Below are 23901 nucleotides of genomic sequence, written 5' to 3'. Positions count from 1 at the left end.
TTAAATGAGACATTGCTGAGTAGGAAATGGCTAAATTATAGGTACCAATTTTTAAAAAGTGATAAATATCTCAATTTAGAAAATAAGCAGGAAATAGTTTCTCTGTTTTCAAGAGGATTCATTACATAGAAACCCCTTAATCAGAAGGTCCCCGGTATATTTTGGCTAGACTTCAATATTTAAATTTGCAGCTTTTTTTTTTTTTGCAATGGAGTCTCACTCTGTTGCCCAGGCTGGAGTGCAGTGGTAGGATTTCGGCTCACTGCAACCTCCGCCTCCCAGGTTCAAGTAATTCTCATGCCTCAGCCTCTCGAGCAGCAGGAATTAACAGGCACGCACCATGACACCTGACTAATTTTTGCATTTTTAGTAAAGACAGGGTTGCACCATGTTGCCCAGGTTGGTCTTGAACTCCTGGCCTCAAGTGATCCGCCCACCTCAGCCTCCCAAAGTGCTGGGATTACAGGTGTGAGACACCACTCCTGGCTAAGGGTTTTTTGTTTGCTGTTTGACAACTGAGAATAGAACTATTATTTCTCTCCTCTCTTGGAGCGGTCTCTCAGCGCCGTTAAGAGTCTACCGAATGTACTGATTCACACCTGTAATCCCAGCACTTTGGGAGGCTGAGGCGAGTGGATCACCTGAGGTCAGCAGTTTGAGACCAGCCTGGCCAACATGGTAAAACCCCGTCTCTACTGAAAATACAAAAATTTGCCAGGCATGGTGGTTCATGCCTGTAATCCCAGCACTTTGGGAGGTCAAGGCAGGCGGATCAGGAGGTCAGGAGTTCAAGGCTAGCATGGTGAAACCCTGTCTCTACTAAACATACAAAAAATGAGCCACACATGATGGCATGCACCTGTAATTCCAGCTACCGGGAGGCTGAGGCAGGAGAATCATTTGACCTTGGGAGGCAGAGTTTGCAGTGAGTGGAGATAGTGCCACTGCACTCCAACCTGGAGTGAGAGATTGTCTCAAAAAAAAAAAAAAAACGGCCAGGCGCAGTGGCTTACTCCTGTAATCCCAGCACAGCACTCTGGGAGGCCAAAGCGGGTGAGTCACCTGAGGTCAGGAGTTCGAGACCAGCCTGGCCAACATGATGAAACCCCGTCTCTACTAAAAATACAAAAATTAGCCAGGTGTGGTAGTGGACCCCTGTAATCCTAGCTACTCCAGAGGCTGAGGCAGGAGAATCACTTGAACCCAGGGGGTGGAGGTTGCAATGAGCTGAGATCACGCCATTTCACTCTAGCCTGGGCGACAGAGCAAAACTCCATCTCAAAAAAAAAAAAAAAAAAAAAGTCTACCATTAGTGGACACCTTTAGTCTTCCAACAAGATACTTCCACCTCCCACCTTGTAGTTAAAAAATGCTTAACTTTGGGCTGGGTGCGGTGGCTCATGCCTGTAATCCCAGCACTTTGGGAGGCAGAGCAGATCACGAGGTCAGGAGTTCGAGACCAGCCTGCCCAATATAGTGAAACCCTGACTCTATTAAGAATACAAAAATTAGCTGAGCGTCGTGGCAGGCGCCTGAATTTCCAGCTACTCGGGAGGCTGAGGCAGGAGAACTGCTTGAACCCAGGAGGCAGAGGTTGCAGTGAGCTGAGATTGCCCCACTACACTCCAGCCTGGGCAACAGAATGAGACTTCGTCCCAAAAAAAAAAAGCAAGCTTAACTTTGAAGAGATTTGGTCTTCTCATACGCCTCCTATAAAAAGAAACAAAGTAAATGTGAGAAAAGGTAGAAAAGGCCTTTGTCATAGGGAGCAATTTTTTCTAAAAAGGTTTTTCAGCAAGACCCTCTCTCTTAAAAAAAAGGTTGTTACAATTCTGACACCATATCAACTTTTAAAGACCATTGTTTTCTTAGAATGTTTCTTGTTTTCCATTTATTGCACAAACAATAATTTGGGGGGGACTTTAAAAAATCATAATCAGGCCAGGCACAGTGGCTCAATGCCTGTAATCCCAGCACTTTGGGAGGCCGAGGCGGGTGCACCACATGAAGTCAGGAGTTCAAGATCAGCCTGGCCAACATGGCGAAACCCCATCTCTACTAAAAATGACAATTAATTAGCTGAAATATCACAGCTACTTGGGAGGCTAAAGCAGGAGAATTGCTTGAACCCAGGAGGTGGAGGTTGCAGTGAGCCAATATTATGCCATTGCACTCCAGCCTGGGCAACAGAGCGAGACTCTGTCTCAAAAAAACAAAAAAAATCACAATCAGTAAAATTAATGTTTAATGAACATAGTGTTATTTATTTTCTATTTTTTTAGAGACAAGTCTCCCTCTGTCTCCCAAGCAGAGCGTAGTGGTGCAATCATAGCTCATTGTAACATGGGACTCCTGGGTTCAAGTGATCCTCCCACCTCAGTCTCTCAAGTAGCTAGGACTATGGGTGCAAGCCACCACAATTTTTTGGATGCAGGGCATCATTATGTTGCCCAGGCTGACCTCAAACTACTGGCCTCAAGTGATCCTCCCTCCTTGGCATCCCAAAGTGTTGAGATTACAGGTGTGAGTCACCAAGTCTGGCCCAGGATGTTACTTTAAAATTGTCTTTTCATCTTCTAAATCAATAAGAACTTCATAGTTGCTTTCAATGCCAATCAACATCCTTTACTACTGTATACACAATGTATTTATTTGACATTTGAAAGGAGATACAAAAGGATGTTACAACCTGCTATGGCAAGAAGTTACAAAGGAACATATTGGTATGAACAGAATACCTCAGAGTTGAGTGTATAAAAAAGGCTTAATTCACCAGATGCAGTGGCTCACACCTGTAATCTCAGCATTTTGGGAGGTCAACATAGGAGGATTGCTTGAGCCCAGGAGTTCAAGACCAGCCTGGGAAATATAGCGAGACTCTGTCTCTAAAAAAAAATACATATATATATGCATTAGCCAGGCGTGGTGACAACAGGCCTGTGTTCCCAGTTACTCAGGAGGCTGCAGTGAGTCATGTTTGTGCCACTGTACTCCGGCCTGGGCGATAGAATGAGACCCTGTCTCAGCAAAAAACAAACAAAAAACTTCAAGGTGAGAGTAGGGGTTAATTCAAGGCTACCTAAGCTGGATTTGGGGTGATTATGGTCAAGAATGGATGCAAACAGAATATTAAACTGCTATTCATTAAAAGTGCTTACTACCTGCCAGACCCCGTACTAGGCTCTATATATTTACTGTCTCTAAGGTCACTCGGTAAGTAAATACCAGATCTGTGACTTTTAACTTCCCACTACAATAAGCTTATGAACTTGGTTGAAGCAAAAATGGTTTGAGAAGTGAAAATCAAGCACCTGTTTCATAGTGTTCTAAAAGTCTAAAATAATCCAGTAGAACATCAGAGATAAAATCCAAAAAGCAAGGTTTCCCCCCAATATTTAAATCAGGAAAGCAACATGATGATATCTGTAAACTATAACTGAACCAAAAATAGGACCAAACGTAGTGAAATCCATTTGGGGAGATATTACTGTGATCTTGAAAGAAGGCCTACTTAATACAGGACAGTGGGCTGGGGAGGTGTGAACCAAAAATAGACATACGCAAAAGCTCTAAAATTTAACCCTGAGAAATAAATGAAATTCACCTAGAACATAATGGTAATGGAATACATTTAAAAGGTGAAATTTTGGGCTTGGCGTGGTGGCTCACGCCTGTAATCTCAGGACTTTGGGAAGCCAAGATGGGCAGACCACATGACCCCAGGAGTTTGAGACCAGCCTAGGCAACATAGTGAAACTGTCTCTACAAAAAATACAAAAATTAGGCCGGGTGCGGTGGCTCACGCCTGTAATCCCAGTACTTTGGGAGGCCGAGGCGGACAGATCATGAAGTCAGGAGTTTGAGACCAGCCTGGCCAACATGCTGAAACCCCATCTCTACTAAAAATACAAAAAAAAAAATTAGTCGGGTGTGGTGGCGGGCACCTGTAATTCCAGCTACTCAGGAGGCTGAGGCAGAATTGCTTGAACCTGGGCAGTGGAGGTTGCAATGAGCCGAGATTGCGCCACTGCACTCCAGTCTGGGTGAAAGAGCAAGACTCTGTCTCAGGACGGGTGGCGACGGGCAGGAGGCGGAGATTAGCTGGACCTGGTGTCTTGCAGCTATGGTCCCAGCTACTTGGAAGGCTGAGGTGGGAGGACTGAGCCCAGGAGGTGGAGGCTATAGTGAGTCATGTTTGCAGCACTGCATTCCAGCCTGGGTGACAGAGCAAGACCCCGTCTCAAAACAAAACAAACAAAAGGTGAAATTTTGGAATTAGGAAAGATGCTATTTTTATAAATTGGCTTTAAGCTGTTGGCTGGACATTTAAGTTGTAGCATTCTGAAGGCAGTAGAGATGTGGGACTGTAGGATTGAAACAGGTGAGAGGAAAATGCCTATCGATTTTTCAAAAGTCTTTAAAGGAGAGCTTTAAAGGAAAGCAATATGAATTGAAGTATGTTTCAGGACACTCCTCTCCTAAAGACAATCAATTATGGTTTTTATTCAAAATGCTATTACTCTAACGTTAAATATTTGAGTATAGCGATCATTTCAGATGCATTATGAATAAGTTAACTGAACACGCCTCCCACCTGCTTGCTTTACGGTTGTTTTATTTTATGTTGCCTTTCATTAGCTCATTTTATAATCTGTTACTTCTGAACACCTTCCACGTGCTGGTGCTTTCAGATATCTATCTCAAAGTATTATTTGTAAATGTCAAAAATTCCCTATTATATATAATTGAAAGCTGGCTACATGGTAGACAATACGATCACAAACTTTTAAACAACTTAAGCTGAAGGAATACTTTTTTGTTAAGTATCAAATCAAAATGTAATTCAGCATCCAACCATAAAGTGCAACTACAAACTTTTCACAATGCCATTCACAACTTGTGGTTACCATCATAAGCCTGCAGACCTCCACACTAATTATCTTTAAAACCCTTATTAGGCTAGGCACGGTGGTTCACGCCTGTAATCCCAGGACTTTGGGGGGCCAAGGTGGGCAGATCACTTTAGGTCAGGAGTTCGAGACCAGCCCGGCAACGTAGTGAAACTTCATTTCTGTTAGAAATACAAAAATTAGTGGGGTCCTGTAACCCCAGCTACTTGGGAGGCTGAAGCAGAACCACGTGAATCCAGCCAGGAGGCGGAGGTTGCAGTGAGCCAAGATTGCACAACTGTACTCCAGCCTGGGCCACAGAGCTAGACTCCGTCTCAAAAAATAAATAAATAAAATTAAAACAAAACCCTTACTAAGGATTTAAAAAACCTTAATTACATGATGTCAAAAGCTAGTCCCCATCTGGCTTAGGGGCCCACAAGCTCCTGCTTTAAAGTCAGTTTTGTTTTTCTGATGTACTTACATTTGTGCATCACAATCAAGAGGTTCCCAGCTTGGTGGAACTTTCAAAGATAAGGCAGAAAAGTAAACAGGCAATTACAATCTGACTTTTCATGCTGACAAGTGGCACAGTGGCTAGCCCAAATTCCCCTCCCTGACCCAGCTACCTCCCTTATAGACCATTCACGATCACTTAGACCAGGCTGCCACGAGACCTAAGTGAAGACAGGGAGAACACAGCATTTCTTACTCCTACTAACTTGCAACATCATTCTCTCAAGTTGCTCTCACTGGAGGCTCCCAATTGCTTCAAGCTGCCCAGTGATATTTGTATTTCTTAAGTGGGCAGGCATGGCCATTCCAGAAAAAAAAACATTTGGACTTGAGCCTTTTGTTACCCAAATATATGATATTCAAACAATTTCTATTTTAACTCATTAAAAATTTAAGATCAAATAATCACATTCTTGAAACAATTCTTAATCACTTAATCATTTATTTTCAACACGTGTACTATAAAGAACCTAAGAAATGAGATAATTTTAATAACCCATAAACATGTTGATTCCATTTGCAGATTTAAATTTTGTACAAATAGCAGTCATTGCATACATATATCAAGTGTACTTTGTTTATAATCACATTTATGCTACAATACTCCTCAGAAAAAGAAAGGTTCTACTTGGTTCTGGGCTTCAGTATTATGAACTCCAAATAACGCTTTGAGGACCTCCAAAGGTAAAGTACTAATCCCTTTGGCCATTTATTGAGAGACAGAGAGAGAGTTTTTTGAAGCAACAATGTTCCATTAGTAAAGCTGCTGTGCAAAATTACCCCAGTCCTATTCTAAGCTTACAGTTCAATTGATGTTATTGTCCTCACCTAAGTATATACAATTCACATACGAGAGAAAAACACTAAATCAAGATGGTTATTTTCACTATTTTACTTAAGATTCATATCTAAATATAAATTAAGAAGCGAATCCACAGTTTGAGAGGTACTTTTTACATTAGAAATGTTTTTTAAAATGTTAAACTGATACGTAATTGTAAATATTTATGGTGTATGACTTTCACATACAATGTGTATCAATCAAATCAGTGCAATTAGCATACCCATCAGCTCAAACCTTTATCATTTATTTGTAGCAAGAACATTCAATACATTAACTACAGTCACCCTACTGTGTCTCTCTCTCTCTCTCAATAAATGGCCAAAGGGATTAGTACTTTTACCTTTGGAGGTCCTCAAAGCGTTATTTGGAGTTGATAATACTTCAGCTAGAATGTATTCCTAACTTTGTACCCATTAAAAGTGGTTTTGTGTGCAAATAACAGACAGATGTTCTACCCATATATGTATTCCAAAATTATTGTGCGGCCTTTTTTAAAAAAAAAAACACACATACAACAAATTGTAAAAGGCACCGAGATAACATCTGCTTCCAGATCAGTGCTAGGCTCGAAAAATAAAGCTTGTTCTACCAGGAATCACAAGTTAGAACTGAGTATTTGTGCAAGCAGAAAGTACATAGTATCAGTCATTTCAGGCAAATGTTATTTGGCTCTCATCCCCAGCTATCTGTCAGAACAATTAAAAGAGGTCGAAACAGTCCAGCATAACTAGGCTTCATTATATAAGGCCATTTTGTTCTAAGATGCTAATAAACCAAAATAAGAAATAATAAAAAGATACTATTTGAGCTATTTTCATACAAACTGTTGGCTCCTTATATCCTCCCTTCTATGATAAAGGGCATATTTTACTGCAAAGAAAATTTTACTTTATATATATCACTAGCCACAAATTTTTGAATGTCATTACATAAATGTTGCCTAGTACCATTAACCAAATAGTGTAACTATTTTACGTCCACGTTTCACTTCTGTATTTACAAACATATCTATAAGAGTTAACAATGAGATGCAATCAAACATCCATATTATCTGACATTCTGTAGACAGCAATGTAGATGATTTTTTAATCACCTTTCATTTGAGTGACCTTATATAAAAAATAAGTCAATAATTTAGAGGTTCTAGGTCTCCAAAGGAGATTTTCACAAATGTAAATATAGAAATGGTTATAGACAATGAGATTTTTTAAGAAACCTCTGCCATGTCTGCATCCTGTTGTAACTGCTGTATCATCTTTTCTTCCAGCTGCTTTCCTTTGCCTGCAAGAGGGGTCAAGATGAGTTTTGTCTAATTTCTTTGATGTCCTGAACTTTCTGTAGTCCTTTATTTTTCTTCAATTTGTTCATTATACATTTAGCTTGGCATTTGATCTTTTCAACTGTCTTCATTGCATCAGTAGTTTTATTCCATAGCTCTTGCTGGTGTATGACAGGCTTGTTTCTGTATTTTTCAAATTCAAATGAATTATCCACTGTAAGCTCATTATTAATAGTTGCTTTACAGAATGCTTGAGTCCACCTAATCTTTTGAGGATTGCACTTTTAAAGTGTTTATGCCATTTGTATTTACACACTCTGAACACCTTGCAACTGCTGCAGATGAACATCATAATGTGGTCAGGGTAGATGGGGCCCAAAGAAACCAACACTTCTCAGTACACATGCTGAGCTGGGATGGGCCTCCACTGAGCAAACACAGAGCTTGAGAGGAAGTCAAGAGGTATCTTGGATTCCACATTCTGACCCTGTCATTCTTGAAGGAAAATGATGCATCATTTCTGAATAATTCGGAAAGAACTTATCATCTTTCCAGTTAGTTTTTAAATAACAATTCTGTTTATCAAATTTCTGAATTAACTTCTCTGAATTCACGGGTTTCTAAAACTGGCCTTAAGCAGAAGGCTGAAACCTAGTCTAGGAACTATGTAACCCAGGCCGAGAAGTTGCTTTAAAGTGTCTTAGAGTTGTTTTTCAACTTAGGGGGAAACAACAGATTCCATTAAATCCCAAAAAGGATTGTTTTGTGTGAAAAAGGGCCTGATGCACTAAGTTAGACTCAGGATGCTTTAACAAGTTTTATCTTATGGGTAAATGGTGGCTATTTTCACAGATAACATCAATACTCCCATCCCTTACTACGGTTTATACAAAAAAGGCTGGAAAATAAGTACATTTTTACAGCTGGGTGTGGTGGCTCACGACTGTAATCTTACTTAGAACTTTGGGAGGCTGACACAGGAGGATCTCTTGAGCCCAGGAGTTCGAGATCAGCCTGGGCAACATAGGGAGACCCTGTCTCTATTGTTAAATCAAGAAAACCTAAAAAACATTTTCACTTATATAGCCCTTACATTTTCACTTACATAGCACCAAAAAAAGAGCTTTTTTTTTTTTTTTTAAACCTAGAAAGAGTATTTTGGAGAAAGAAACTAAGGATCAGAAGGTTTAAGAGTATCAAAAATCTGGGGCCAGGTGCAGTGCCTCACACCTGTAATCCCAGCATTTTGGGAGGCTGAGGTGGGTAGATCACTTGAGTTTAGGAGTTCAAGATCAGCCTGGCCAACATGGTGAAACCTCATCTTTACGAAAAATACAAACAAATCAGCTGCTATGGTGACACATGTAATCCAGTTACTTGGGAGGCTGAGGCAGAATAGCTTGAACCCAGAAGGCGGAGGTTGCAGTGAGCCGATTTCACTCCACTGCATTCTAGTATGGGTGACAGAGCAAGACTCCATCTGAAAAAAAAAAAAGAGCGTCTAAAATTTAAATACTAATTCTTGGCTGGACATGGTGGCTCACATGAGGTCAGGAGTTCGTGACCAGCCTGGCCAACATGGCAAAACCCTGTCTCTACTAAAAATACAAAAATTAGCTGGCCGTGGTGGTGCATGCCTGTAATCCCAGCTGCTCCAGAGGCTGAGGCAGGAGAACGGCTTGAACCCGGGAAGCAGAGACTGCAAGGAGTCGAGATTGCGCCACTGCACTCCAGCCTAGGCGACAGAGCGAGAATCCATCTCAAAAAAAAATTAATAAGTTACATTTAAATGCCATATACATATATTTAAAAAAAAAAAGACACTTCTCATTTAAGACAGAATAGAAATTATTTAAAATTAGGGGTTGGGGTAAAGGATGAGCTACATATTCAACGCAAATTATAGTAAGTATTCACTATTCTGCTACCAAAGTAGGTCAGTTATACTAAAGAGAAGACATCTGTGTGGACTGAAGCATTTTCTCACTTTGATATATGTAAATAATTTTCATGTTGTCTAAATTCTTAGGGTTAGTTAGAAATATATAATTCTCTTACAGACAGGTCAACTAGGGGAAATAAGTTAGCACAATCATTTGAATTGGTTGTCTACACACTGGACAGGGCTTATTCCTTTTCTTTAGCTTCTTTGCACATGTAAAGCAGGCCATAAGATGTCCTGTTTTGCCATGGACAATGCAACCATTTTTAGGTCGACCCTGACAAATCACACAAGGTTCAATGGCATTAAGGGGCAAACTAGATTCCACACTTTCTTCTTTGTCTTGTGTTTCTTCCCTTTCAAACTCTTTCACGTCTTCTTGGCTGCTATAAATAATGCTACTAGAAGTTGATGGCTGAGAATAGTCCTCACTTTCTTGTGATTGTGAGGCTTGTGTGATTTTATCATCATTTTCCTCAACACACGACTCTTTGGAATCATTCACTATAGTTTTTTTACAATCAGGAACATCAAAGCCCTCTTCAGCTTGTGTTGAGTTTTCCAGTTTGGCTTTCTCAGAGATTTCCCCTTTATCTTTCCCTTTATCTTCAGGAAGCCAATTCTCACGAAGGGCCCAACATCTGTTGCAATGTGATGGAAGAGGGGGATTCATTTCATTGCATGAAGTGCATTTCCAATAGTCCTTCAATGAAATAAGACAGAGTCAGTTTCTGTAACCCTTTAACTACTAGTCACAGGAATGCTAGCAACTTTGCTATGTCTAAGGTAAAATATATCATACAACTCAGTATTCAGTGTTTCATGTTTTATATAAAATAGTCACTGTGAACAGCATGAGGACTACAGCTAGTTATATATTGGTATACTGGAAATTTACTAAAAGAGTAGATTTTAGGTATTTTTACCACACACACAAGAAAGGTTAACTATTCAAGATAATGGATTACATTAATTTGCTTGACTGTAGTGATCATTTCACTATTTACAAGTGTGTCAAACATCATGTTATATGTCTCAATTATATACAAAACAGATTTTTAAAAGGTCAATATGTAACAGTCTCTCCTAAAGTAGAGTAAGTACACCCATTTTTTTCACTCATACCATCCTGAAAACTTCTAAACTAAAAATGTATTAACTGTGATGTGATATTAATCATGTACCTATAAAGTTCTCTGTTTCAGGACACAAATGCAGTTGCTTCCTTTAGTTGAAGCAAGTCTATGGGATCTTTTACTCTGTCATGCAGCCTATATCCACGCCCACCCTAGACGCTATTCCAAAAGTCCATCCAACCAATCTAGATGAAACCTGCCTCCTAGAGAAAGACTTCCCAATCCACCAGTGACTAGAAGTACCTTAGAAGTGCTCTAAAACCATGGCTTAACTGAGTATTCCCTAACCCTATCCACAAGAGAAATGCTAAAACATTTTTCACAGCAAGCATTGCCGCTAAAACCTATCATCCTTGGTCAATAACCATAATATATGCCCTTTACTTGTCTATCCTTTCCTGTGTTCTCATCTCTGTAACTGCTCAATGTTTCTTCCTTTTCCCAACGTTTCATCCCGCAAACCTTTCCACCGTGCGATTTGGACAACAAACTCTCCCACATCCCCGGCCTTTTTACATAACCTATCTTTTTGCCTTAGCTGAAGCATGGTTCTTGCCTGAGGACATTTAACAAGTGAAAACTGGTAAGAGGTCTTTCCATAACCATTTTGAGATTGCTTCACAAATGACCTTAAAACAGAGGCAATAAAAATAGATTATTCATTCTTCTTTTTTCAAGTTATACAAGGGGGTTTTTCACAGGTCATAAAACCAAAGAAAAAGGTCTTGCAAAATGGAGTAAAAGTACATCAAAAAGTCCAATAAATTGCAAGATCAATATCTAAAATAATTTGAGTCTTTGAGTCTTAAAATAAATTTAAAAAATTAAAAGTATCTAAAATATTTTACTCAACATCAAATGATTCAACTAGTTATTTAAATCATTTTCTAATACACTAAAAACTTTGGAAACTCTTGAATTTTCATCCTTTTTTGCATTTGAATACTTAGTAACTGTTTATAACTCAGAAAAAAATGGAATTTATTTCCTATTTAAATATAATGAAGGCAATATTAAGAACAAAAACTAAAGCACGATAGTTTTTAAAACACCTATAATACCTCAGGAAGTCAGTGAAGTATGCATGAGATGTAAACATTTAAGCCTTAATTTCTTTAATGGCAAATCCTACCACATTTTATAATACAAATCAATAATAAAAATGTGTACATTTGACTGGGTGTGATGGCTCACACCTGTAATCCTGGCACTTTGGGAGACTGAGGCAGGTGGATCACTTGAGCCCAGGAGTTCGAGACCAACCTGGGCAACACGGGTGACATCTCCACAAAAAATACAAAAATTAGCTGGGTGTGACATGGCATGCAACTGTAGTCTCAAGCTACTCAGGAGGCTGAGGTGGGAGGATCACTTGAGCCTGGGAGGTGGGGGCTGCAGTGAGCCATGATCGTGTCACTGCACTCCAGCCGGGATGACAGGGCGGGACCCTATCTCAATTGAAAAAAAAAAAAAAAAAAGTTTACATTTGACAAGGTTGGCAAAATGTTGGTAATAGTTAAATTTTAGCTGGGTGATGAGTATACTGGAGATACGTTGAAATTTTCCAAAATAACATCAAAAAGTGCAAATTCAGCTGGGCATAGTGGCTCATGCCTGTAATCCCAGCACTTTGGGAGGCCAAGGTGGGCAGATCACTTGAGGTCAGGAGTTCATGACCAGCCTGGCCAACATGGTGAAACCCCATCTCTACTAAAAACAAAAAAATTAATGGGGTATGGTAGTGCACGCCTGTAATCCCAGCTACTCGGGAGACTGAGGCATGAGAATTGCTTGAACCTGGGAGGTGAAGGCTGCAGTGCACTGAGATTGTACCACTGCACTCCAGCCTGGGAGAAGGGTAAGATCTTGTTTTTTTTTAAAAAAAAAACAAGTTCAATTCCAGCACCTAAAAATAAAAATTACAGCTACATGTCTCATCACAACAAATAAAAGAAAAATGCTTTATTCAGACTTTACAAAAACATTTTAACTTTATAAAAATCAGCTCATTTCAGAAAGTAGGCTAGACATATTTTCCTAATCTTGACCTTAATGAAATTTTATTTCTTAAAAAAGTAGATATATACTTACAGCTAAGGAAATTTCAGGATCTTCTTCAAATGAATCTGTATCACTCTCCCCTGCCTGATACACAGTAACTCGATATACCTAATAAAACACATTCGTTAGCATCAATTCATCACCCTTTTTCCTTCAATCAGAAGGCTTCCTAGTAATAAGTCCTAAACAAGCATCATGTACTACAATATATGAGAAAGTCTTAGACAATTTCAAATAGAGTGAGTGAGTGTAAAGGGGGAAAAAATGCAGGAGAGAGAAATCCTTACCTACAATGGTAAAAGTCAATACAAAGGATGTTTCGGATGAATAAAACAAAACATTCAGCCAAGTGGTTTTACTTTATAAATAAATAATATAGAGATATTAAATAATAGGGAAATAGCTAGAAATGTTAAAGGCAGTCACTTCTGGGAGACAGATCTCTGAGGGTACTATTTGACTTAAACTGTATGCATGTTTTACTTTTATAACAAGTAAGTTAATATTAAAATAGTAATTGAATTATATTTTTTAAAAGTGAACAGACCATTATAATAAGCATGTTCATTGAGGTCTATTGATTTCTTGGCATTAGTAGTAATATAAAAATATAAATCAGATGATAAAGAACTATGAAATCCTCAAGTCCACAAACCAATGTGTTAGTCTGAACAAATCAAGAGGTAAAGATTTCAAGTGAAATCTGAATTTATTATTATTCCAATCTCAAAGTCAATGAACATGGAAAATATTTAATAATTTTCCAATATAATTAGAGGGGAAAAAAAATACTACCTCATCATCTTCATCTGAGAGTTCTTGTGCTTCTTCACTAAGGCTATAATCTTCTGAGTCGAGAGATTCAACTTCAAATTCTACACTAAACTGATCTGAAACTGAATCCTGATCCAACCAATCACCTGAATGTTCACTTACACCAGCATCAAGATCCTAAAACAAGAAAAAAATATATAACTTAATAAACATCAGCTCTTGACCTCTGTAACAGTTTCCTAACTCATCCCTGTGCCTCTGCTGCTGCTAGTGGGGTGTAACACTTGGGGGATGGGCCTGCTACTCCGATCCGGGACATCCCGAGGGAAATCGGTGGTGGGAGGACTGGGCCCCCCCGCCAGTCATCCTGGAGCTGGTTGCCACGCACATTTCCTCCTCAGATCCATCCTGCACACTTAAACTAGATTAAGATTTCAAGGTTATTACTATGTTATTTTCCCTGTTCAAAACCCCACTGCATAAAGGAAAAATGCCAAAGTCTCTTGGCATTGAAAGTACATACAGTGTGACTGTATTAACATCTTTGTCTGTCTTCAACTAGACACCCTTTCTCCCTTACTAAATATGGACAATCCTGCCAGATCTAGATTGCTTCCTCAACTAATCTTGGCATTTCAACTTCCACACTTTCCCCCACTAACTAGAATAATTTCAGTTTCAAAATCCTATTCATCCTTCTTTGACTAAGCCTTTGTCAATACCGTAACTGAAAAGGCTCTTCCACCTTTAATTATCCTTACTATTTGTATAATAATGAATTATATAGTCTCACAAATAAATTATGGAAAACATAACTTTGCAGGCATGATTCTCATCTGAAATATATCCACTTTGGGCTAAGACCTGTCTTTACTCAACTTTATATGTCCAAATTGGTAGAATACAAGTAACAAGACACAACACTTATAATACTTATGGGTTTTTTTTCTTAGAAAAATGTCTCTTGAGTCATAGATACTTACGTTTTTTAATAAACTTTGAGATTTTCTTTTAAAGAGCCTTTAGAAAATTAAAAAAGAAAATCTGTAGCTGCTCACCTGATTCCTCATTTCAAGACTTCAATAAATTGTGTACGAACCTAATAAGACCTTCAGGCCAATAACATTTGCTGTTAGTGGCTAAGGGTAGGAGCATATATTAAGCAGAAGGCTACAAGTGGAAAAAGTCTAGCAGTCAGGATATGACTTATTCTACACTTGCCACTAAGTAGCTAATTTAACCTTAGACACACCACTTAACTTATTTTATCTATTTATTTATTTTGAGACGGAATCTTGCTCTGTTGCCCAGACTGGAGTGCAGTGGCCTGATCTTGGCTCACTGCAACCTCCACCTCCCAAGTTCAAGCGATTCTCCTGCCTCAGTCTACCAAGTAGCTGGGACTACAGGCGTGTGTCACCATGCCTGGCTAATTCTTGTATTTTTAGTAGAGGTGGGGCTTCACCATGTTGGTCAGGCTGGTCTTGAATTCCTGACCTCAAGCAATTCAACCGCTTCGGCCTCCCAAAGTGTTAGGATTACAGGTGTGAGCCACCGTGCCTGGCCTTTTTTTTTGTTCTATCGCCCAAGCTGAAATGCAGTGGCATGATCTCGGCTCATTGCAACCTCCGCCTCCCAGGTTCAAGCTATTCTCCTGCCTCAGCCTCCCAAGTAGCTGGGATTACAGGTATCCACTACCACAACTGGCTAATTTTTGTATTTTTAGTAGAGATGGGGTTTCACCATGTTGGCTGGGCTGCTCGAACTCCTGACCTCTAAGTGATCCAACACCTTGGCCTCCCAAAGTGCTGGGATTACACCCATGAGCCACTGCGCCCAGCCCGTATCATTTAACTTCTAAAGGCTGTAGCTACTTCATCTAGAAAAGGAGCTTAGATTAAATGATATCCATATCTGCATCAGTTCTAAAAACGGAAACAAAGTATATTATTTTTAGGCCTCTGATGTCAAAAGACTTTTTTAAAAGAGTAGTGTTAAGAAAGAGAGTAAAAGCAACATTCATCAAGTTGCAGCTCTAATTCCTAACAGGGGCTCTACTACCAATCAGATTAGAATCACAAGTCAAGTTAGGACACAATTAACACTCTAACAAAGCAACCCCACAAACCAAATACTTCAACTAACTAAAGTGCACTAATTTTAGAATAAGGGGGTAAATCACAAGAAACATTAAGTCTCAGAAAACATACTGTATGGTAGGGGGTGTGCAAACTGTGGCCCATCACCCATCTACTTTTATAAATAAAGTTTTATTGAACACAGCCATGCCTATTTGTTGACTTGTTGTCTATGGTTGCTCCTGCATTACAAGAGTGGAGCTGAGTAGCTGTGACAGAAACCACGGCCCTGCAGAGCCCAAATAATTAACTATCTGGCTCTTTACAGAAAGTTTGCCAATTCCTGTCCTAGGATACTATTTTTAAAATGCAATATTGGGAGTGGTTTTTAAAAGTTTTGGCTAATGTTCATAAAAGAATGCCCCAGAAACTATTAAATTATCTCTCTATATATATTTTAAATATTATATATAAAAATATATATTTAAAATGTTTTTATATAATTATATATTTTATATAATTATATAAATAGAAATTTATATGTAAATTTAACATATAAATATGTATTATTTAAATATATATATATATATTTTTTTTTTTGGAGACAGAGTCTCGCTCTGTTGCCCAGGCTGGAGTGCACTGGCATGATCTCGGCTCACTGCAATCTCCGCCTCCCAGTTCACACCATTCTCCCACCTCAGCCTCCCCAGTAGCTGGGACTACAGGTGCCCGCCACCATGCTCGGCTAATTTTTTGTATTTTTAGTAGAGACAGGGTTTCACTGTGTTAGGATGGTCTCGATCTCCTGACCTTGTGATCCGCCTGTCTCAGCCTCCCAAGGTGCTGGGATTACAGGTGCGAGCCACCACACCAGGCCTAAATACTATATATTTTAAAAGCATCAGGCTGCGGGTGGTGGCTCATGCCTGTAATACCAACACTCTGGGAGCCAAAGCAGGAGAATCACATAAGCCCAGTGGTTTGAGACCAGCCTGGGCAACAGGCCGAGACCTCATCTCCGAAAAAAAAGAGTAAAAAAAATTAGTCAGGTGTGGTGCTACACACCTGTAGTCCCAGCTAACTCTCAAGGCTGAGGAGGAAGGATCGCTTGAACCCAGGAGGTTGAGGTTGCAGTAAGCCATGATCATGCCGCTGTACTCCAGCCTGGGCAATGGAGTGAGAGACTATCTCAAAAATTTAAAAAAAAAAAGTTTTTAAAGCATCATATAGGCTTGCTCTGCAAAGATCTTAGATTTTTGCAGTCAGAAATACCTAGAATTGTTTGAATTCCAATTGCGACAGTTGTAGGAACCTTAAACAAGTTATTTAAAACCCCAGTCTTAGCTAAAAATGGAATCTAAGGCTGCAAAAATGACAGAAGATCATAATATAAACTGTGTGGTGTACAGTCTAGAACACAGTCTTAGTTTCCCACAATTTACTAAACCCCAAAGAAAAGATGTGAGAGGAATGCACTTTCCTTTAACTCCCTTCACAAACTGGTGAATGATGACACCCAGTGATGACTATAACATTCTCAAATGAGGGAAATTAAAATGCAGAAGAGAAAAAAAACGGGCCCTACCAAAAGCTTTCACAACTAGGGACTTAACCTGAAAAACGAGATTTTGTTGTTGTTGTTGTTTAAGATGGAGTTTCGCTCTTGTTGCCCTTGCAATGGTGTGATCTCAGCTCACTGCAACCTCCACCTCCTGGGTTCAAGCGATTCTCCTGTCTCAGTCTCCCGAGCAGCTAGGATTACAGGTGCCCGCCACTACACCCAGCTAATTTTTGGTATTTTTGGTAGAGATGGGGCTTCACCATGTTGGCCAGGCTGATCTTGAACTCCTGACCTCAGGTGATCCACCTGCCTGGACCTCCCAAAGTGCTGGGATTACAAGTATGAGCCACTGTGAGATTTTTTAATAGATAGGGTTTTTTAAGAGAATGCAGGACAGGACTAAGAAAAAGAAAAAAAGAAATACCCCTCTACTGCACACTTTGATAATGTGGTGGGAGTTATTAAGAAATTATTTTAGGCAAATAGAAAGTGAAAGTGGTCCTTGGAAGGTTTTTCGTAGCTCCAGAAACATTTCTTGTCTAGCATAAAACCCTGGCTCTTAAAGGCCGGCAACCTTTAAGATGCAAATGCAAGAGGGTCCACCCAACATGGCAATTCCCACTGTCGTCTTCTTGCCCTTGCCCCAACAGGTACCTAACAGCATGGCCGCCCCCACATAACCCCACGTGTGTAAAATGTCATGGCACGCTGCATTTGCAGTATTAAAGGACTAGAGTGGGAGGGCTAGTTTTCTCGAGGGCTAAATGACATGCCTGGTTAAACCAACCCTCTGAGCCCTATGCAAATAAGACACCACTCCCTCCAGCCATCACATAAAACCAGCTAGTATGTGAGGTCTCCTCTTTCAGTTTTAGAGCACCCTCACCCCGGCTCTGTAAGGGGGAGTTTCTTCCTTCTGCCTTCTCCCTTCTTGCCTATTAAACTCTCTGCTCCTTAAAACCACTCCACGTGTGTCCATGTCGTTTTACCTAACTCAACTCAAAACAAAAAATCTGATGTTCCTCTACTCCTCAAAGCCGTATCAGTAACAAGGCAGTGTCCCAGGTACAAAGCAAGAACAAGGACTCCATTCAGCTAGAATTCTGATATAACTTTAACAAAAACTATACATTTAATGGGGGTCCGGGTGTTGTGGCTCAACGTCTGTAATCCCAACACCTTGGGAGGCCAAGGCAGGCACATCACTTGAGATCAGGAGTTCAAAACCAGCCTGGCCAACATAGTGAAACCCTGTCTCTACTAAAAATACAAAAATTAGCCGGGTGTGGTGGTGGAAGCCTGTAATCCCAGCTACTCAGGAGGCTGAGACATGAGAATTGCTTGAACCGGGAGGCGGAGGTTGCAGTGAGCCAAGATTGCACCACTGCACTCCAGCCTGGGCAATAGAGAGACTCAATTTCAATAAATAAATAAATAAATAGGATACGATAATCCTCTTTTTAACCAAACTTGTAGGTTGTGTACTCATCAAGTTTTAACTGGATTCAATTTTATCACACATATTTCCTCTCAAGTACCTCTGTTTTTTCACTGGATTTATTAAATTTTTTCATTTGTCATTAATGATCTATCTCCCCATGAAGACAAGAATCATATCTACCTTGACTACTACTGTATCTGCAGTGCCATCTCAACGGTATGGAATCTGGTATAAACTTAAATTATCTACGAATGAAGAACCTGCTCTCAGACCGAACAAGAGCTCATTATGCCATCTAGTGGTCTACATGAGTAACAGCTCCATTAAGTACAGTAATTCTAGAGGGCAGGTATGTGTTCAAACAATCACTACTTTGGAAGAGAAAAATAAAAAGATAATACAGGAATTAACAAGAACAGGTAAAAGACTAGGATTACTACCATAATTGGTTCCATCTCCTACATCTTCTAGAGAACTATACAAGGATTACAAGGATTACTAATATCCAGAATAATGACCATCAACACTGCCATATTACCAAAAACTATATCCAATCCTTTGGTTTCCCTGGGCCACATTGGAAGAATTGTCTTGGGCTACACGTAAAATACACTAACAATAGCTGATGAGCAGGGAAAAAATTGTAAAAAAAATAAAAATAAAAAATCTCATAATATTTTAAGAAAGTTTATGAATTTGTGTTAGGCCACATTCAAAGCCATCTTGGCATATGGCCCACAGGGCATGGGTTGGACAAGCTTGTTTAAAGACATACAAAACAAAATATTCCACTTGTCAAGCATTCTTGTTAACAAAAAAAGATTTTACCAAACGTCTTTCAGTAACATCTCTTAAGAAATGCTGCTCGCTATTATTTTGGAAGTCTGTATTAATAATTAAAAAGTACTGATACTCTCCCGTCATCCATGCAATAAAAAATCTGCATTTTTCTTTTTTTTTTTTTTTTGAGACTGAGTCTTTCTGTCACCCAGGTTGGAGTGCAGTGGCACAATCTCGACTCACTGCAACCTCCACCTCCTGAGTTCAAGTGATCCTCCTGCCTCAGCCTCTTGAGTAGCTGGGACTGCAAGCGTGTGCCACCATGCCTGGCTAATTTTTGTATTTTCAGTACAGACATGGTTTCATCTTGTTGGCCAGCTTGGTCTTGAACTCCTAACCTCAGGTGATCCACCCGCCTCAGTCTTCCAAAGTACTGCGATTACAGGCATGAGCCACCACACCCAGCCCAGTATAAACCTGTATTTTACAGCATAAGTAAATAGAACTTACCTGATGTCTAGACCTATCTGGCAAATGTTAAGTTCAGACTATGTTGACTTTTTTGCTGATGGCTGTAATAAAAGATATTTTTACTCTAAATAGTCAAATTTGCCTTAAAATGCTAAAATATTTAACTGAACCAAATTTTGGGTTTTGTTCCTTTATTTCAAAATTCTCAAACAACTCTATGCTCCAATTTATTTGAATGTACTATTGGTGCAGTGGTCCACAAATATTCTCCAATACATACAGTGACACCGATAATTACTAATACTACTACTAATTTTACCAATACTAGTGTTACTCCACTATTTTCCACATTTCTCACAATACCTTGGGTTGAAGGCAGAGATCAATACAGTAGTTTTATTTTAAAGTAAAATTTAGCACCGTGTTTTGCATCAATCTCGTAAGACACATGTACATTCGATCAGTATGCTTATTAGGACTGCCAGGACTAGAGTTTAACAGTAAGAGTCTTGCCTTACTTAAAAATGAGAACATTACCGGATTCGACGGCGTCCCTGTAGATTCACTGCTACTGCTTCTTTCACAACATATCTCCCTTATTACACACAGAGCCAGGCTTTCATCAAAGGAAAGGGAAATACTATCAGATTTGTGGCGTTTTCTTTGTCGTTCACCAGATAATTCATCTGAATTTTCTTCTGGATATGTAAGGGAAAAAAAATAAATTGCTGTACTGTGATTTAGAAAATTGAGCTGTTTTGAATACCTATCTGTACAGAAACTTAGTTCCAATAAAATTAGCTTCAAAAGTTAACACTGTTTTATTGAATCTGTCCAACTAAGAGTTACAACAGAACACTAGCTGTATATGTGTATTTGTTTGTTTATTTATTTATTTTCTGAGACAGGGTCTTGCTCTGTCGCCCAGGCTGGAGTACAGAGGTGCAATCTCAGCTCACTGCAACCTCTGTCTCATGGACTTCAGCGATCCTGCCACCTTAACCTCAGCCTCCCAAGTAGCTGGTACCATAGGAACGCACCACCACAGCTCACTAATTTTTCTATATTTTGTATAGACAGGGTTTCACCATGTTGCCTAGGCTGAGAATACTATTTTTTAAAAGGTTTCTATTCTTCTTTCAGAACTCTATCTCCATACATCACAATTTAATCCATCTAATAAAGTTTTTATTAACCAAACAATCTACGAATTTTATTTTCTGCCAAAACCAAACTTTAAAATATAAGAGCTCTTTTTTTTTTTCTGAAAAGAGCCAAAGTGGTTAATTTACTTATAACGTATTCTTAATGTTTCAATTTCTTCAGTACCCTACATTTTTTCTTGTGCGACAGAGTCACACTCGACCATCCAGGCTGGAGTGCAGTGGTACATTCTCAGCTCACTGCAGCCTCTGCCTCCCAGGTTCAAGTGATTCTTGTGACTTCAGCCTCCAAGTAGCTGGAATTACAGGCGTGCACCACCATGCCTGAATAATTTTTGTGTTTTTGGTAGAGATCGTTTCACCATGTTGGCCACACTGGTCTCAAACTCCTGGCCTCAAGTGATCCCAGTGCCTCAGCCTCCCAAAGTGCTGGGATTACAGGCCTAAGCTACTAAACCTGGCTCTTCAGTATCCTGTATTTTAAACAGAAATCAAAACCAGTAAACATTTTCCATTTTATTTTAAATAATAAATTATCTCTGAATGGGTCAGAATGTTAGACAAATCTGTTAGACATGAGAATCCTACCTTACACTAGACATAAAAATGAATTCCAGGTGGATTAAAGATCTAAATATAAAGAACAAAACCATGAAAGTACCTATAACAAAATATTCTTATAACGCTGGGGTGGAAAAGTATTTCATAATACTGCAAAGCCCTCAAAAAAAAGACTATCAAGATTAGATCATGTCAAGGTTTACATGGCAAAATAACATACCAAACAAAAGTTAAAAGGCCAAGGTCAAATTCAAAGATAGTATCTGCAACATATATAATAAAAAAATACCCATATCATACATATTATACAAAGCCCTACCATATCAAGATAGACTGGATTTTTTTTTTAAGGAAACAGGAAAAAGCAGGTCACAGAAGAAATACACATGACTAATAAACATATGAAAAATCTTGAGTCATATACTTGAGTAATGGAAAAAAGAAATCTCCTACCTCCTAGGGATCAAAGAAATGCAAAGGGAAATGATCTCATTTTTCACTGATGAGAATGACAAAAATTAAAATGAGACAATATCAATGATTTGAGAAAGGATTTACTTATTTATTTATTTATTTGAGACAAAGTCTCACTCTTGTCCCCCAGGCTGGAGTATAATGGCGCAATCTTGGCTCACTGCAACCTCTACCTCCCAGGTTCAAGAGATTATCCTGCCTCAGCCTCCTGAGTAGCTGGGATTACAGGTGCTTGCCACCACGCCTGGCTAATTTTTGTATTTTTAGTAGAGATAGGGTTTCACCATGTTGGCCAGGCTGGTCTCGAACTCCTGACCTCAGGTAATCTGCCCGCCTCAGCCTCCCAAAGTGCAGAGATTACAGGCGTGAGCCATCGCGCCCAGCCAAGAAAGGACATTTTTATACAGTTAGTAAGAATATTAAATCGTCCAACATTTTGCAGGCAATTTCTCTATCCTAGAGAAATATATTCTATCCTAGAAATATATTCTCTATCCTAGAGAAATATCTCCATAATAATTTAAGGATATATGTGCAAAGGTGTTCACTGCAGCCTTATACGTAAGTATTTAATAGGCTTATGGTATTAAGTGAAATAAAATCCACATCCCTGAAACAGGTACAACTCTCACACCTTTGCTCATTTCATTTCCCTCTCTTGGCCTATCTAACCAAAAGTCATCTCCTCTTCCTCTCAATTCCCAAAATACTCTTACATCCCACTAAGAATTTTTATGTTTTATCTCCACAACTAGATCACAAGTTCTTCACATGAGCTCTTAATCCTGTTTGTATTCTCTATCTTAAAAAAGGTGATCTTGGCCGGGCTGCAATTATAAATAATGCTGTAATTAATATCTCTACATATAAATCTTTGAATTTTTAACTACATCCTTAAGATAGATTCCTAGAAATGGAGTTACTAGGATAATGTTAAGAACTCTAAGACTTTTTTTTTTTTTTTTTTGAGATAAGAGTCTCATTCTGTAACCCAGGCTGGAGTGCAATGGCACGATTTGGTTCATCACTGCAACCTCCACCCCCTAGGTTCAAGTGATTCTCCTGCCTCAGCCTCTCGAGTAGCTGGGATTACAGGCGCCTGCCACCACACCCGGCTAATTTTTGTATTTTTAATAGAGACGGAGTTTCACCATGCTTGCCAGGTTGGTCTCGAACTCCTAACCTCAAGAGATCCACCCGCCTCAGCCTTCCAAAGTGCTGGGATTACAGGTGTGAGCCACTGCAGCACCAGGCCATTTAAGCTTTTTTATAATCTGAAAAATTTAATCAATTTTTACCAACTTATACCAACTTGTAGAACAACAGTTTATCAGTGCTAATACACAAGTTGTAAGGATGAGTAAAAAATTTATTTTTGCTAATTTGATAGACCAAAAGGACACCCTTTAGGCATTTTTTAGTATCTGTAAAGCTAAAATCACCAAAATTCACCCTTTCCCCCTATTTATTGGTCATTTGTATTTACTGTGGGAAATTTCTGTGAACTGTCTGCCCTTTTTGCTATTTGAAGTTTCAATGTTTTCCTTATTGATTTGGGGAGACTTTTACGTAATACAGATATTAACAGTCAAATTTAAAATGACTATCTTTCAAATATGTTGCATTCTATTTTTCATTTATCTTTTAAACTCATTTGAAATTCATTTTGGCATAAGGTACAGATGTAACTTCACCTTTTTCCCAAGTAACTACCATTTGTTCTAGTTCCACCTCTGCCTAGACACCTCTGCCCTTCCTGTCTTCTGCCCGCATGTACAAGATTCTGGTCTGGGTTCATTTACTCTGTTTCACTGATCTGACATTCTCTTTCATCTGAATCATACGGTCTTAGTTACTGTGACTTCCTCAGGCTACAGTCTTCTCCTCTACTAACTGTTCTCAACTATTTTCTCTGTCTTTTTTTTCTTTTC

The 23901-nt window shown here is 39.2% G+C and overlaps 1 protein-coding gene and 1 pseudogene across 10 annotated transcripts in view; both read right to left on the bottom strand.

Moving 5' to 3' along the window:
* Positions 1-5813: 5813 nt before the first annotated feature.
* Positions 5814-9019, bottom strand: LOC101017287 (annotated as a pseudogene). Its single transcript, XR_161974.4, has one exon. The product of XR_161974.4 is annotated as a probable ribosome biogenesis protein RLP24 pseudogene (transcript).
* Positions 9020-9358: 339 nt separating this feature from the next.
* MDM2 (MDM2 proto-oncogene) overlaps positions 9359-23901 on the bottom strand; it is a 32138-nt gene continuing 17595 nt past the window's right edge. For 7 of the 9 annotated variants that reach the window (XM_003906754.5, XM_009181185.4, XM_009181182.4 and 4 more), the window contains 4 exons: positions 20310-20470; positions 13463-13618; positions 12698-12775; positions 9359-10173 (listed from right to left, as the gene is read on the bottom strand). In XM_003906754.5, coding sequence (XP_003906803.1) covers positions 9598-10173; positions 12698-12775; positions 13463-13618; positions 20310-20470 — 971 coding nt within the window. In that variant the 3' untranslated portion in view covers positions 9359-9597. The remainder of the gene's footprint in view (positions 10174-12697; positions 12776-13462; positions 13619-20309; positions 20471-23901) is intronic. The other 2 variants (XM_031650612.1, XM_009181186.4) reach the window with 1 other exon arrangement.

This window comes from Papio anubis, chromosome 9 (genome assembly GCF_008728515.1).
Source record: "Papio anubis isolate 15944 chromosome 9, Panubis1.0, whole genome shotgun sequence".
In the NCBI taxonomy this organism is placed as follows: Eukaryota; Metazoa; Chordata; class Mammalia; order Primates; family Cercopithecidae; genus Papio; species Papio anubis.
Note: the sequence above shows the minus strand (reverse complement) of the source record. Positions and strands in the feature narration are given on the sequence as shown.